The sequence below is a fragment of the Mirounga angustirostris genome, unplaced genomic scaffold, assembly GCF_029215605.1.
Source record: "Mirounga angustirostris isolate CCGP_5_RB_7025 unplaced genomic scaffold, mMirAng1.0.hap1 SCAF_2, whole genome shotgun sequence".
In the NCBI taxonomy this organism is placed as follows: domain Eukaryota; kingdom Metazoa; phylum Chordata; class Mammalia; order Carnivora; family Phocidae; genus Mirounga; species Mirounga angustirostris.
The window spans coordinates 6,380,674-6,397,587 of record NW_026991710.1 but is presented as its reverse complement, the minus strand read 5'-3'; the positions used below and the strand labels follow the sequence as shown (position 1 = coordinate 6,397,587).

Genomic DNA, 16,914 nt, shown 5'->3' with positions numbered 1-16,914 from the left:
AACAAGGCTTATTTCTGATCCCTGCAGAGGGCAGGCGCCAAATCACGGGGGCACCGACACAGAAAAAGGGGCACAAGGAACTGTCTGGATGGTGTTGGTCTGCAAGTGGACAGGGGGACCCACGGGGAGAGAGGTCAGTGCGTGCAGGGGAGGTGCCAGGCAGGCAGAGAGGGAGATGCTCCCCACAGAGGACAGTGGGAAAAGACCTACTACAAATGCCCCCCTGCAGGTCACCGTTGGAATGACCGTTCGCCATCTGGTCTGCACAAGGATCATCCTGAGTGTGAAAGGGCAAACAGGAGTGCACCAGGGGCTCCCTGCACACTGGGCGTCCGGGCCATGGAGTTCTCGGGGCTTCGCACCACTGCGAGGGGCAGCATGCCGCCCACACATGGTCAGCGTCTCCACAGTGAACGTCTAGCATATGTTACTCTGGTTTTCAAGGGAATGTAGATGCTATTATGATAAGTAGACATTTATTTAAAATTGTACTGCATCTGCAACAGCTATTTCTCCAGTACCAATAGGCTTCCCCAAAACACAACGATCATACAAATACTGCACTATCAATTGGAGAGGAGCCCTCGAGGTACAGAAGTCGGGGACGGCTGACATAGCCACTGGAGGACGTTAAACAGAGTCTGCATTTTGCATGGGGGCAGATGGGTGGAAGCAAAACCTGGGTGCTCTCAGTCACAGTTAAGGGAAGAGGCGAAGAGACTCTGGGCCAAGGCCAGGTCAGTGGGGAGGAGGCACAGCGGATCCAAGGAAGATTTACTAGGCGACGAGGACTGGCTGAGGAGGGAAAGAGGAGAGCCTAGGGTCCCGAACATGGCAGGCACAGGTGTGGAAGGACAGATGCTTGGGTGTCGGCCAAAGATGGCACATGAAGTTTAGGACACGACAGATGAGGAGATGGAGCAACCTGAAAGAGAGTTCAAGCTCTTATTTTTCTGTGAGAATTTAAAAACAGCAGCACCTATATAATGGGCATTTGAAACATACTCATCAAAATGAAGGCTTGCTGGTGACATAGCCCCAAATTAAGTATCACGATAACAAAATTATTACTGTTTTGAAAAGGTTAACTATCTGGCAAATAAATTCCAAAAAAATATATTCTCATAGGACATGCATATAGAAATCCATCAAGCTTTAATTTTATTTCCTTTATGAGTTACAGAGGGATAATTTTATTACAGACCTCAATTTACCAAAATATTAGATTCATTTAAAGGAGACCAAGTTAGGTATAGGTCTGGATTAGTCAATTTACTTCAAGAAAAAAGGAGGAAAAAAATGGGTAGTAAGTTTATTTACTGGTTCAGAAATTCAAAGGAAGATTTTTTTTTTTAATTATTTGGTTGATCAGCATAAAGGGGCAAGTTCAAAATTACAAAATACCATTGACACCGTGCCTCTTACTTTAATATGCAGTTAGATGCTTCCTGAGGATAGAGAAGAGAGAAAACAGTGTAAATGACTTTTTAAAAAGATTTTTTTAGAGAGAGTGCACGCGCACGTGTGCAGGGGGAGGAGGGTGGGCAGAGGGAGAGAGAGAATCTCAAGCAGGCTCGTCACTGAGCTTGGAGCCTGACACAGGGCTCAATCTCATGACCCTGAGATCATGGCCTGAGCAGAAATCAAGAGTCAGACACTTAACCGACTGAGCCACCCAGGCACCCACTGTAAATGATTTTGTATTCTGTTTCAAAGGTTACTGAAAAGGTATGGACAAAAGTTAAAGGCTAAAATCTTATTTTTGCTATAAATATTACATAGGGGCAAGTACAGGACCCTGTCCACAGTATATGCCCAACAGACAGCACAGATTACCCTGTAAATGTCTGGGCTACAGATATGAACAAATATAGACCCTGCTCTCAATAAACACATCACAACAGGTAACACCCACAGGCTTATGTACATGCTTTTACATCACAATGGCTAATGGTTACATAAAGCCTTCTGTGCATTAACACTCCTCACTGTGCTAAGCGCTTCACATATATTTACCCATTTAATTCCCAAAACTCCATGAGGTGGGTACTATTGCAAGTCTCATTTTATATAGGAAGCAACTGAGGCACAGAGAGGTTAAGTAACTTGCCAAGGTCACACAGCTAGTAATCAGCCGAGTTGTAATTCAAACTAAAACATCCTGGCTCTGGAGTCTATGCTCTTAACCACCACCCAGGGGACCTCTTATGTCACAAAAGGGAACAGAGTTCAGGAGAGAGGATGCTTTTTTCCCCACTAGTTGATGGAGAGGAAGGGGATCTATGAACCAAATCTTGAAAGGCAGGATGTGGCCCTGGGGAGACAAGAGTGGACACTCTCAGGAAGTAACAGAATGGAGTCAGTAAGGAGCGAGCTTATCGGGAGAACAGCCAGTGGTTCAATCTGGCCAGAGCACAGGACAGGTGGAGCAATGAGATCTCAGTGGGCCTCCAATGCTAGCAGAAGGAGTTTCATTCTGTAGCCAGTGGAAGGGCTGGGCCTGATGAAATGAGTACGGCAGTATCTCGTTAGATGGAGGAGAGGGGGAAAGATCAGGTAATGGGTTACCGAAACGAGGCAGAGAAGCCTGCCTTAGTCATCTCTGTCTCCCTAGCGCCGTATAAGACGGAGGTGCCAGTGCATTTCTGTTGGACTGAAATTTAAGAAAGGAGCAATGGCAGAGTGTGGGTGGTGGCAAGGACTGGAAAGAGGAGACGGATCTGAGAGGTAAAACTGTCAGGAACAGCACAGCATCATCAGATCCTGGGACCTGGGGCCTAGATGAGCAGCAGACATTAGTAGAAAAAAGGAACACAGAAGGAAGAGAAAATGAACTGGAAATATGAAAGAGAGAAACCACGATTAATGCTTGTCCTTACAATGCAAGATAAAAGGACAGAAGTAATGCTCTGGAGACCAAATGTTCCATGACTGACACTTCGTTTTGAAAAAAGAAACCAGGGCAAATGGACTTTTAGAACCATTTGGTGATAAAATCTGGAGAAAGCAAAGGAGATTTTAAGTAACAAAGGATGGCTTTCTGAAGTTCTAGGATCTATGAAGGAGAAAGGGGAGTCACTGTGACATTCAGTGCCGCGGCCACAGACTGAGGCAGGCCGGAGACTACAAACCACGGCCTAACAAACTGAAAGAGAGGAAGACAGCGGTGCCATCTAAAACCCCAGGAATAGACTGCTTTCACGTGAAGGGCACTCAAAAAATGCTTGCTTGCGTGGATCTTGTTGAACTGATCTGACCATTTTAATCCTAATCTCCAGAGGGCCACTCGGCCAAGTCTGGCTCCGGGGAGGAGGGGAGGAGGGGAGGAGGGGAAGAGGGGAAGAGGGGAGGAGGGGAGGAGGGGAGGAGGGGAGGAGGCAGGGAGTGGGAAGCCACAGGAGCGGAACTGTTGAGGCAGAGCCACAGACGAAGGGGAGCAGTGGCGGACGGAGGACCAACAGCTAACCATTCACTGTTTAGCTGAGTTTAGGAACAAGTGGGAATCGGAGAGACAGAGATCAAAATATTGGCTTTATCATGATGACTCGACTCAGGTGGTCCCCGAACGGTGCTCGGCAAGTGTGCTGCATGTCCCCGCTGCACGTGCCTTCCCACGCTCCTGGCTGGCTGTTCCTTCTCTTCTCCGTGCTCCTCCAACTGCCCACTCCTTGTGCCCGTCCTCAGGGTGAGGAGTAACCGCTTCCTGCCTTCTGCGCATGCCCCCCGGCTCTCTCCCATCTTCCTCTGGGCCCGCAAGACCTGCCTTCTCTCTGCCTCCCATGGGTGAAGGCCCACCTCCCAGCTCTGCCCCTCCACCTGGCACCAGGTCGGCCCCCACATGCTCCTTCTCTCCCCTGCACCATCGACCCTTAAAGAAGCACGGTGTGTTCGAGGTGCCCAGAGAGGCTGGTGCACAGTGAACAGTACATGTGTTAGTCACTCAGAGCATTTTTTCCCTGTCTACTGGACCTTTCCCAGCAAACACTGGGTTATTTCTCCTAACTCGAACAAAACAAAACGAAACAAAACCTCTCAACTCCGTGTCTCCTACCAGCTACTGCTAACCTCTCCCTTTATTTGGGTAAAACTTCTCTAATAAGTTTGCACCCCGGTCTCCATTTTCCTGACCACTGTTTCCTGACCCCAATCCAAACAAGCTTCACTCTCCTCACTCCACCGCTGTCCTTGCTCCCAGGGGCACCAGTGGCCCCCACGCTGGCTCAGCCCTTACCCAGTCACCTGGCACACAGTGGATGGAGCCGATGGTGTCCCCTCCATGACCTGTGCCCTTCCTCTGCCCTCCACGACTCCACTCTCCTGATTTCCTCCTACCGCACCCGCTGCTCATTTTCAGGCTTTTTGTGGACACCTCCTAGCTCCCCCGAGAACTTAAATGGCTCGGTCCCTGAATCTCTTCGCTGTCAACACTGCTCGCTGGGTGAGTCAGTCTGGTCTTGTGGCTTTAGCAGCACAAATACCAGTTTTATGCTTACAAGTCTCAAACTTCTATCTCAGCCTGAACCTCTCCTGGGACTTGAGACCCAAATATCTAACTGCCTGCTCAACACCTCCATCCGGATGTCGAATTCGCCTTGTGAATACGCCCCACGCTGAGCGCCGGCCTGCTCTCCTCAAACTTCCGTTCTTTCCAGCCACTCAGGTCCCACACCTCAAGTCCTCCCAACCCTTTTTTCTCTCCCAGCTCCCGTCTAATCCATCAACAAATCTCTTTGGCCCTACCTTCAGAATATTTCCAGAATATTTCCAGACCTCTTGTTATCACACTCGCGGCTACGTCTCTGGTCCACGGCACTGACATCCCTCACCTGGACTTAACTGTAGTCTCCTAGCATGTCTGCTGCCCAGCCTATCCTAACATACCAGCCATACTGATCAGACATACAAAGTAAGTCATGTCTTATCGCTCCTCCATACAAGACCTTCCAGTGGCTTCCTACTGAGCAATAAAAACCATGGTTCTTGCAAAACCTACAAGATCTGGCTCCTGCTGTCTCTCTGAGCTCATCTTCACCTATCCCCCATCCATCCCGCCCGTCACACCAGCCCCCTTGTTGCTCCTGCGATGTTCCAAACACGCTCCTACATCAGGATCTTTATGCTTGCCGGCTGCCTTCTTCTAGAACGTTCTTTCCCCAGATATCTATATAAACTGATCCTTTACTTCTTTTAGGTGTTTACTGAATATCCCCCTCTTAATGAGGCCTTCCCTAACCTACCTTTGTAAGACTGTTTCCTGACATGTGGTAGCCACTTTCCCCTCCCCCTCCTCCTAACATTCTACAGTTTTACTTTTTTTTTTTTTTTTTAAGATTTTATTTATTTATTTTTGACAGAGAGAGAGAGACAGCGAGAGAGAGAACACAAGCAGGGGGAGAGGGAGAGGGAGAAGCAGGCTTCCCGCCGAGCAGGGAGCCCGATGCGGGGCTTGATCCCAGGACCCTGAGATCATGACCTGAGCTGAAGGCAGATGATGCTTAACGATTGAGTCACCCAGGCGCCCCACATAGTTTTACTTTTTAATTTTGTTTCTTGTCTGTCTTCCCCCACAAAAATGTAAGTACCACAAAGGCAAGGATTTTTGTCTGTTCACTGTTCACATATCCCCATCATGAACAGCAATGCTTAGGATTTGGCAGGCTGATAAATCAGTACATTGTAATCAAACACTTTTTGAACGGCCTGACTCCGTGCATGCAGAACAGGCCTGATATACAGCTGCAACTGTGCTCCTTAGGAGGCCTCTCCCCAGTTGACTTTATCCCACCCCCAAGACCTACAGGCACCCCGGCAGAGCTCTTCCAGAGCCTTCCCTGGATAAGCCACTGCCTCCATCCTGATGACAGGCCCCTCGCAAGAGAAAAGGGAGGAGTGAGCTCAGGGTTCTCAGTCCCAGCCACTAGGTAAGTCTCCCCTCCTCTCTGGGTATGGTACCTTCCTATTCCCCAACTCCAGCTCCTCATTTTCTGGGGGAGAGTTAGAAGGACAGAAGGAAGCTCCTGGGTTCTTGGAAAATAGATGGCCCTACCCTCAGTGGAACTTGGAAGAATGACAGATGACTGTTTCCCTATCCCAATACTCCCTAGCATCTCGTTTGCTTACCTAGTTTGGCTTCACATGGCAATGCTAGGTAATGCTAACAGAATATGCCCTACATAAGGTGCCTGCTCCGTCTCTCCTCCCCACCCCCCACCCCCCACCCCCAGTCAGAGCAGGGGAGAGAGAGCAGGGAGAAGGGGGGGCCTCCAGCCTTGTGCTCTTCCCTAATAGAAACGGTCTCATCAGAAATGGAGGCAAGAGGCGTTAGGGAAAAGTAAACAAGAAAGGTACTCACTTCCAAGTGAACATGCACCCCGTGGGCGGAACGGACCTATAAATGACTAATTCCAAGAACATTAGATTAACATCCTCCTACTCTATATTTTGATTTAATGGAAACTCAGCTCAGTGAAACTGAAAAGGTCTAAAGGTTAATTTGATAAAACTGATCACTCAATTAAAAGGTGATGTTCCTTTAGGAACATTATACATTAACCTTTTAAGCTGGAAATCGACAGTATGGTTATTCTATTAGTAAAAACAGAAACCAAAGAAGTTTTCCCCCAACTGGTACTGTTTTGTTGCCAAGACATTGCAGAAAAGGTACATCCACCAGAAGGGGAGACATTATTTTTAATTAAAATCATTCAAGAGATCCAGCCAGAGGCTACCTCCGTTGCATGCTGTTCTGCTCTAGTAAAATGTCATTACTAAAAAAAATTAAATGGGTCAATAAAGTCTGAGCTCTACATTATGGAAAAAATTACAGCTTCCTAATTATGTCAAACTAACATAGCTTTATGGGTCTGAAGGCAATTTTTCTTTCAATTCCATGCTCATACTCCATCCAGAATGTTCCCGGCCAAGGCCAGCACACTGCACTGGGAAGCAGGAGCCGTAAACAGGCAGGCTGCAGACCATCCACCACCGGCTGGAGGGGAACTTGATGGGAACCAAGAAGGGCAGCCCTTCTCTATCCGGAGAGAACACAGGTCACTGAGGAGATGCCTGCTCCCTAGTCTTCATGTTTCTGCATGAATCAGCTACCCTGGTGTGACCCCAAGTGCCTTCCTCAGCCTCCTGGCAGGGGAGAAGGGGGACTTCTCTGATCAGTAAGCTGGCCGAAGGAACCAGGCACAGACAGGGACATGCACATGCACCTAGCCATGGCTCCTTGCTCTCTCCTCTTTGGGATCTGCTTGCTTATAGACAGCAGAAGCCCTGCTGTCCTCTCTCTCATATGCCAGAAAGGGGGCTGCTCCCGATCTCTGTGCTCCATAGATTGTGACTGTTCAGTAGCAGGAACGGCTGAGTGAGTCTGTCTAATTCCAGAGCCTTCAATAAGGCCACCCACTCTCAGACCTAAGCTCTGCCTGCCACCCTAGATTTCACCAGTGATCAAGCTGATCACTCGTCCATCTCCATCATGTTGACCTGACCCCTGCATCCCAACTCTCTCCCTTCTTCCCTCCCTCCCTCCCACCTCTCTCTGGCAGGAAGAAGAGGTGTGTTCTTTTCTAACTGCCTACCCCTATAACTTCAACATAGGTCACATGGGGTTCCAGTCCAGTTACCCTTCACCAAGGGACTTCTCTATGTCAGGAACTTGCACACATCTCTTCTAATCCTCAGAAGAGCATCATCCACATTGAAAAAAGAAAACAAGGACGAGATGGGAAGTGAGCTCTAGACACTCACACGACTAATACCTGGCAGAAGTGGGGCTGAACTTAAGTGTCACTGACCGCCCCCACCCAAGCCCCTGCTCTGTCAAAAGGACCATAACAGGGGCAGGAGTGGAACACAGAATGCATGAGTTAGCAATGAACAGCTGCCACTGGGAAAAGGAGTAAAAGACTGAGCTTCCATAATAAGGTGATGGATTCGTCAAGACTAAGAAAGCCTCAGGAACTAGAGTTCAATCTGATGCTCAAGCCACAAGACCAGTAAGAGGCAGAGCAGGACCGGCCCCCAGAGATCCCAGACGTCAGTCTGAGCATCCGCTGCCGGTAGCTGGGAAAGAGGAAGCCCTGGCCAGCGGCCAGCTATCCCGGGTGACATCAGGGAGTGGATTCGGAGTGGTCTGCAAACACGGACACATAGTGTGTGGGAGCTGAGGAGAAATAAATGCCTTAATATCACTATTCTAATCATAAGTTTAAAACTACTGCAAAGTTCCAGAACAGCACCCTTATACAATAATCTTATAAATGCAAAGAAATGCGTTGCATTTCAATGATACCGTCTTATGTGAATCTCTCAACTAGCCGGGGAGGGATTATCAGCCCCTCTGTTTAGAGCAGGACTCCACAAGCTTTTTTTGAAAAGGGCCAGATAGTAAATACATCCGACTTTGCAGGCGATGTCGTCTGTCACAGTCATTTAATTCTGCTGCCGTAGTGCAAAAGCAGCCAAAGATAACACGTAAATGAACGGGCTTGGTGGTGTTCCCATAAACTTGATTCAGGGACACTCAAATGTGAATTTCATTTAATTTTCATATGTAGTGAAATCTTGTTCTTTTCCCCCAGCTGTTTAAAAACTATTCTTAGTTCACAGGCTGTACAAAAACAGGCAGCAGGGTGGACTTGGCCTCCAGGTGGTCATTTGTTGACCCCTGGGTTCAGAGACGACATTGGGTTTTACAGCTTGACTTTCTCAGGTTCACAAGGCCAATAAGGGAGTGGGGTGGCCTGTACTAAACCAACATTTAAAACATTCGCCTTGTTAGATGCCTTTTCAAGGCAAAGGGAAGTGAATAATGGATTTCCATGAAAGGCCTCTACAAAAACTTATGTAACCTAAGTTGTCAGGTACTCCAGAAAAAGGAGCTGGACAGCGAGGTTTACGCAAGTTTTGTTAAGCTTCCCAAAATGACTACAGCTTCCATTTTTATGGACTATGAAATTAGTACTTGATATCCATGTACAACTCTGGAAATGAAATTCACACTGCCATCTAGTGTTGAGCTATCACTTTAACTGAGAACTTAAAAATAAGGTCTTCTTTACTATGCACTAAGAGTAATTCACTACATTCCAAAATTATACAATGAAATACACTTAGAAGTATAAAGTTGCCGATGATGACATTTCATATGTCCCACCCAACCTTCTCGTTAATTCACACAGGACACTGGAAGTGCAGTCCTATGGTAGACGGGCCACACCATTCATTACCAGGTGCAAAAGCACAGGGAAGCACAGGGGACAAGTATCTGCTCTGTAATACTCCTGCATCTGCTGAGAGCTGGAGTCTATTCCAGAACCCATTTTGGAAGTCTCAATCAAAATGCTTTTCTCTTTTGAAAAAGCAACCTAACCAAACCCTCTCTAGATGCAAGAGTTCTTGTCATGCGTGTTTACATGACTTGCACCGTTCCATCCTTTGTTCAATAAGCACGTACTGAGACACCGGTGTCTCATTCGTGTCTATGTGTTTCATAACGTCTATGGTACATACAGAGATACAAACACGTGGGAGCATCAGCAGAGAAGATCACACTGTGGGGATATCATGACCCCAAGGGCATGCGGGCTAGCAGAGCCTACCGTGGATACAGGAGCTCCTCCTGCCTGCTCTGCATATACCACCACCAAACTGATCCTCCCCAAGACAACTCTGAGTTAGTAAGTAAAAAGTAAGGATAAGAGGCTCAATAGAAATACAGATGTGGGGAAGAATTCAGTCACCAAAGCCACGGTAAAAAATATGCACTTACCTATAAGCATTAATATAATCTTTCCTGTGTTCCAGAAGAAAATCTCTCAGTTTGCCAATGTGTGAAATCTAGAATCAAAAGAAAGCAAAGAGTTATATGGACAGATACATTACACTCACCTGCAATAAATTTTAAATTAATAGAGGACGGAATGCAGGTTGTAGACAAACTTTGAAGCTACAAACTGGACAACTTTGGTTTTGGATTCTCATGTATAGTTGAGCCTTGAACAATGAGGGGCTGAGGGGCGCCCACACCCCCACAGTTGAAAATCCTTATATAACTTTTGACCCCCCCAAAACTTAACTATTAGTAGCCTGTTGACCAGAAGTCGGTTAGCACATATTTTGTATATATATCATATACTGTATTCTCATAATAAAGCAAGCTAGAGGAAAAAAAAAATGTTACTAAGAAAATCATAAGGAAGAGAAAATCCATTTATAGGACTGTACTGCATTTATCAAAATAAAATCCACATATAAGTGGGCCCACACAATCCAAACCCATGTTGTTCAGGGATCATCTGTCATCACTAACTTGTTGGTTAACTTCCCCAAAGTCACCCACATTCCTGGGCCTTGGTCTCTCATTGACAGTTCCCTCTTCCTATAAGAGTTGTGATATGATCCAAGATGTTAGGAAGGGATGATCTCTAAGGAACTTCAAGATTAAATGAGATAATGCATGTCTAGTAACTATCCGCATGTACTCAATAAAGGCCAATTCCTTTCCCTACGTGTCTTATACCTAAAATTTTATAGACAAATACTCCTTTTTCCGAGTGTCCTGGGGATGGATGCTAAGGCTGGAGAAATCAAGTTTATAGAAAGGGCTCCACAGAGCAGCAGAGTTAAAAGCTTCAGGGGCAACGTTGGATCCCACCCAACACAGCAAACCTCCATCTTCCCAATGGCCTACTTCCCCAGATGAACAAAAATGACACAAAGGTATAAAGGACTCTATTTGTGATGGCTGGTATCTAGTATAACAAAATCCTACCCTAAAGCACCTGCCACGTGTCAGCATGTGGAGCTAGGGATTAAAAAATAAGTAAAATAAAATAAAAAGAGGTAGGAAGAAACCTACAACCATGGTTGACAAAGACAAAAGTGCTTCCAGAAGGAAAGAATGATTAACTAAGCTGGTGGCCTGCTCTGTCCTTTGACCACTGCTCACACTAGCTTCCTCCTAATGCCCTTTGTACTTATTCCAAACATACATAACACCAGCCTTGAAGGGTCTGCTGAACTTTCATCTTTTCCATGAAAGTTTTTCTGTCAAGGCCAACTCAGGCTAATTTTCGCTTTGCTCTCAACTTAAAAGCACTTCTGCATACCACCCACGTGGCACGAAGTTACACATGGCCCCATCCTCTGGCTTCTCCATCAGTGGGATTATGAACCATGTAAGCAGGGGCTGGGCTGCTTCCCCGCGGTTCTAAGCACAACACGGAGCACAGAGGGTAGTCACTGAGTATCTGTGGAACGAGTATATGTCTAAATACAAAGATAGTATTTATCACAAAGGAAACATTCAGCGTTTGCCTGCAGACAGGTCAATAGGGGTTCAGCTAAATTTCCCACAAAGTCTAGATAAATAATAAATATGGTTCAGAAAAGTACCTTCAGGCATTTGAAGAGCAGAACTCAAACTAAAAATGAAGAACGGCCATAACATTCACTAATTTACCAGGTAACAAACAAGGGTTGAGAGTCTGCCTGACACCCCTGGCCCTGTGAGGTACGTTCACTAGCACGACCTCGTTCTCCCCCCACAGCCCTGTTGTGGGCACAGACAAAAGTGCTCTCTAATATTAACCAGTCTGGGAAAGTGAGCCTCACAGAAGCTAAGTGATTCATCCAAGGTGACACATGTACCACGTGGCAGAGCTTAAAGGTAATCTCAGGACGGTCTGAGTTCAAGTTCAGCATGTTTTCCTGTACAACATAGCTGCCTTCCTTATACCCTTATTCCTATTTTCTACTTAAATGCATTATAAAATCTGACTTTTAAGACTGTGGGGAGAACATTTAAGAGAAGTACAAACAAGGTGTTTACCGCACCACATATACGATTTGATCGTTACTCTCCTGTTCTAAACTTTCAATGGTTTCTATCCCCTTCCCCAACCCCTACCTACAAGGGGCCAGGTAAACAGCACACACGAGTAAAGCAAGGGAAGTGGATGGCGGTAGTACATTTGGCAGTGGTGAACTCTGGATTTAAAATATGCTGCAGCCAAAGGAAGCAGCTCTGCGGCTGATTTGCCAAAGGGCAGCCAACCATAACCTCTGGGCCTAAACAATGGGGTCAAGCCCAAACTCCCATAAAGCACTCAGGGCCCTTCCCAGTCCAGCTCCAAGAGTCCCGTGTGGCCTCAGTCCCTTCCACACTCCCCACCAGGTTCCAGGCTCCAAGTCCCAGGACTTCCCAACACGCACATCCAGATGGTTCTCCCTTTTCCTGGAATACCCTACCAACCTCCCTCCCTCGCAAACTTCTCCTCTCGTTTCTTCCCTACTCTGTGTTCCCAGGCACAGCCAGACCCCACTCGCCCACAGAATGTGGCATATATACGCATTTCAGCACCCTTCCCTCAAGAAGGCCACAATGACTCGTTTTAGACTGACTTCCCTTCACCAGATGGCCAGCTCCTAGAAGGCGAAGGGTCGTTTCTCTTTCCTGTTCTTGGAGAAAAGCAGAGCCTCACAAACTTTCACTACGTGTTGAATAAACAGTGGGTATTGAATAATCCCCAAAGGATTATATTGACTGTTGTAGGCAGAGTAATGCCACCCTCGCAACGCATAATCCCTGGGACCTGTGACTATATTACGTGACAGGGCAAAGGAGAATGAACGTAGCAGATGGAATTAAGGTTGCTCATCAGTCCACCTTAAAATAGGGAGATTATCTAGGTAGGTAGGCCCTGCATAATCACAAGGGCCCTTAAATGTGGAAGAGGGAGGCAGAAGACAGAGGCAGCGTGATGCCATGGGAGAAGGACTCAATCCAACACTGCCTGCTTTGAAGATGGAGGGGAGGAGCCAAGGAACAGAGTCCGCCTCTACAAGTTGGGAAAGGCAGGGAAATGGATTCTCCCCTACCGTCTCCCCAGAAAAGAACACAGCCCTGCCAACGCTTTGATTTCAGCCTAGGAAGTCCCATTTTGGACTTCTGCCTACAAGACCATAAGATAATAAATTTTGTTGTTTTAAGCCACTGGATTTATGGTCACTTGTTACAGCAGCAAGAAGAAACTAATACACCTTGTCTTAGTGTAAGCTGCTGTGACACAATCCCACAGGCTGGGTGGCTTACAGGACAACACAGTCTCACAGTTCTGGAGGCTGGGAAGTCCCAGATCAAGGTGCCAGGAGACCGGGGGTGTGGCGAGAACCCTTCTCCCAGTCTGCATAGAGCTGCCTTCTTGCGGCACCCCCACGTGGTGGAGAGGTGTCACCTCTCCTGTGTCTCTTCTTATAAGGTCATTAATCTCATTCATGACCTGATCACCTCCCACCGGCCCCACCTCCTCCCACTATCACACTGGGAATTAGGGCTTCAACATATGCATGGCGGGGAGGGGGGAGGTGCGGCACACAAACATTCAAAGTAGGTTAACAGGGTTTTTTTTGTAGGAGTCATAAAGTTTTCCGTAAAAAGTTTTAACAAGTCCAAAGGAATCTAGCACATAGGCTAGATCCACCGCCCACCCCCCACGGCCCCCCACCCGCACCTCTAGCTGGCTGTAGTCTACCAGGTTACAATGGTGCAACAGGGTGAGTGTCAGCGGCAAGAAGACCCCACAGGCATCTCAAAAAACATAATTAGAAGAGGTTTCACTTCAAGTATAACAAATGCGATCCCAATTTCTCATGTTCTGTAATGGCAAACTTCTATAAAATAAATTTATTAAAACAAACTGAAGCTTGTTCAGTATTAAATGGAATTCTTGGTAAATTAAGAGGTATTAATTACTGACTTAACAATATCAGTATAACTCAATACTTAACGTGAGGATAATGAACAAAATAATATTTCAAATGCATAAATGAGCAGTAAGATTTCTGTAGGTATTTGACAGCCTTGAAATTCTATCAGATTCCTAAAATAAATACATACATACAAAAATCACAACAAATCAATAAGAAAAAAAATTTCAATAGGTCTTTGATTTATCTAAATAGACACCCTTAAGTCCCAAATAGCATTATATGATAGGGCTATCTTCATCATGAACGATTTGACAGTTTAATCACCCGACCACCACCATCTTTGTAAAGATTCTTGGCCAAGCTCTGATCTGTTCACTGTTGTGCTTAGTCCTATTTTTGAGAATAAACTGCCAAAGATAGTGTATTTCATATGATTCTGATATGGCCCTTACGTTTTCAAAATTTTAGAGGTTGAGTACTTGTATGCTTTCCATTTTGAATGCTTCTACACATAGTGCTCGTTTTAAAAGAACCACTCGTATGTGTGTATCCAAAGAGAATGCCTCTTACTTTTAAAAGGAGAAAGGCCATTCCAGTGTTAAGTCTGACATGGAAATCAGAGTAAAATGAAAGTCTTATTGCCCCGTAAAGATCTGAAAGTAGGGTCGATTGCTTAGTCTTGGTATCACTGAATGACATGGGGAGGAGGGCAGGGAGAGGGTCCTGGGAGGAAACAAGAGGTCACTGGAAAAGTCTGTGGGACCGGTGGGTGACAAAATGCAGGGGCTAAAACCAGGGAGTGTTCTGGGGGCTGAGCCATGCTGTGGGGCGCATCACAGCCTCGGGCAGATGAAGGACACACCATCTTCATAGCTCTGTGCCTCTGTGACTGCTCTTCTTCTGCCTGCTTTCTTTATTCCAACTCCATGCCACCAGAAGAATCCCTGTTCATCCTTCCAGGTTCCACCTAACGTCACCTCCTCCACGAAGCCTTCCCTAACACCTTCCTTAGTATTTTAGAGATACCCATTAGCACTTCCCATAGAACATTAGAAGTATTTACCTGTGACCCCCCACTAGACTTCAGCTGAGTTCCTTGAGGTCAGGATCTATGCCCTCTATTCATCTCCAGTAGTGAATAAATGTTGGATGAAGAAAGGAGGGGGGAAAAAAGAATCTGTGGGGGTTGAAAAACCAACAGAAAGGGCTTCAAGATCTGGTAACTCCTGACGTACGAGCTGGATCAAAAAGGTACCAGAGGTATCACAAGATTGCCCCGAAACAACTGTGAACAAACAAAGGAAGATGAACATGCGGGGTATCTGTGCAAATAATTCCCCTAGACAGTCAGCGGGGTGTGTTTTCAGAAGGTAAAATCTACTGAAGACGTGCAACCTAACACACTTGACAAGAGATTATCTGCTCTCAAAAGGCTGATCATCTTCCATCTGACTGACAGTCGGCCCACCATGGGAGAGTTTCTATGGCCATGAGCCGTGGACTGATTACACTGCCATATTATGTGAGAAGTGTCCTTCATTTCTAACATAAACTGTACTTTAAGAATTGAACTGTAGCTAAAAGAGAAAAGGAAGAAAGGAGTGCATGATGTATTTACTATCTGCACTGTACCAGTCACTTGAAGCAGGTTATTTTGTTTAACTCTCACATCAACCCTGTTGAAATAGGTTATTTTTCGTGGTGGAGAGAAACCAAAGCCCAGAGAGGTGGTATTACTGGCAGAGCTGGTAACCCCTAAATATGCTGAGCCAGCATGGGCTCCCTCAAAACCATTAAATTAAAGGACATGCTGGTATTTTCTAGTTTCATTCAAGTTACTTTAATGTCTGCTGTGTATGGTTATTTCACCAGTTAAAGAAAAACTCCCACTTAATGCTGCTATTAAGAAATTATAATGATTTTTTGCTTAGGTATGATAACAGCAAGCATTAGGATTACTTTTACTTTTTTGTTTTTAAAATTCTTATCTTTTAGAGATGTATACTGAAAAATTCACAAGTCAAATATGATACCCTGGATTTGCTTCAAAACAATATGGGGGAGAGGGAGTATCAGATGAAGCAGGATGGGTCATGAGTTGGTACATGTTGAAGATGGGGCACATGTGTAGATGGGGGTTCCTTATGCCATTCTGTCTACTTCAGTATATATCTGGAATCTCTCTTAATAGAAACATTATTTTTTAAAAATCTCCCATTTAACATTTGCTTGCCCCCAACACTTTTAGTCATTCGAAGTACAGATTTTCTGCTGCCAAACTAGTAATAATCCATACTTGAACCAAAAACTAAATTCCATGCAAAATCTCTACCTACTTTATTTCTCAGTACTTGCAATCTTTGCTTAAAGTTCCATTTACCAGGTTCAATGCCCCTTCAAAAAAGCAAAAAACAACAAAGCCTTCACTGAGCGGAGACCGTGAGCCAGGCGGTACTCCTGGAGCGTGTGTGCGCTCACTCACCTGATTCTCCCAGGCACGATCATGGGTAACACCATCACGCCTATTCTACAGGTGAGAAAACGGAGTCAGAGACAGGATAAATAATGTGCTTAGGGACACATGGAGTGAAGTCTGGGTGGAGTCCAGGCATTCTACGTATCAGGCTTGAGTTCCTAACCTCCAAACTGAAGCACAGATGGCGGGCAGGTCACGACTGTAGTCCATCCAGTACAATATTCACAGAGGGGACGACGGACAAAGGTATCCGAGTGAGCAACGTCAAGCTGATCCTGTCTTCCTCTCTCCTATTCAGCAGTGCACTACATACTTGCTTACACCGAACAGTGACTGCCTCTGCTGAGCACCCGCCATGGGTGTGTCAGGCCGTGCGGAAACTGCTCAGTCAACATGTGCCGTCATTTATCCTCCCAGAACAACTGGATGAATCAGACATGACCTCAGTCCCATTTAAGAAATGTGGAAACTGAGGCCCATGCAAGGTTACAAGGCTAGCAAGAGGCAGAACTGGGACTGATCACAGATCTGTGTGACTAAAGGGTGAAGTTACTCATCCTGTATTATACTGTCAAAGACTAGTCGGACTACTAATATTTAGCTTACAGAAGTTTGAGGTTTTTCCTTCACAGTAATATAAGCTGGGTTTCATGTGAGAGTATGTGTGTACAATGTTGAATTTAAAAATGTTTTTAACTACAGTGGATACAGAAAGATCT

At 45.9% G+C, this 16,914-nt stretch overlaps 1 protein-coding gene across 3 annotated transcripts in view; it reads right to left on the bottom strand.

The window, feature by feature from the left end:
- Positions 1-16,914, bottom strand: part of STX18 (syntaxin 18) — a 117,618-nt gene that overhangs the window by 36,334 nt on the left and 64,370 nt on the right. For all 3 annotated transcript variants that reach the window (XM_064584259.1, XM_045881501.3, XM_064584260.1), the window contains exon 2: positions 9,779-9,846. In XM_064584259.1, the coding sequence (XP_064440329.1) occupies positions 9,779-9,846 (68 nt within the window). The remainder of the gene's footprint in view (positions 1-9,778; positions 9,847-16,914) is intronic.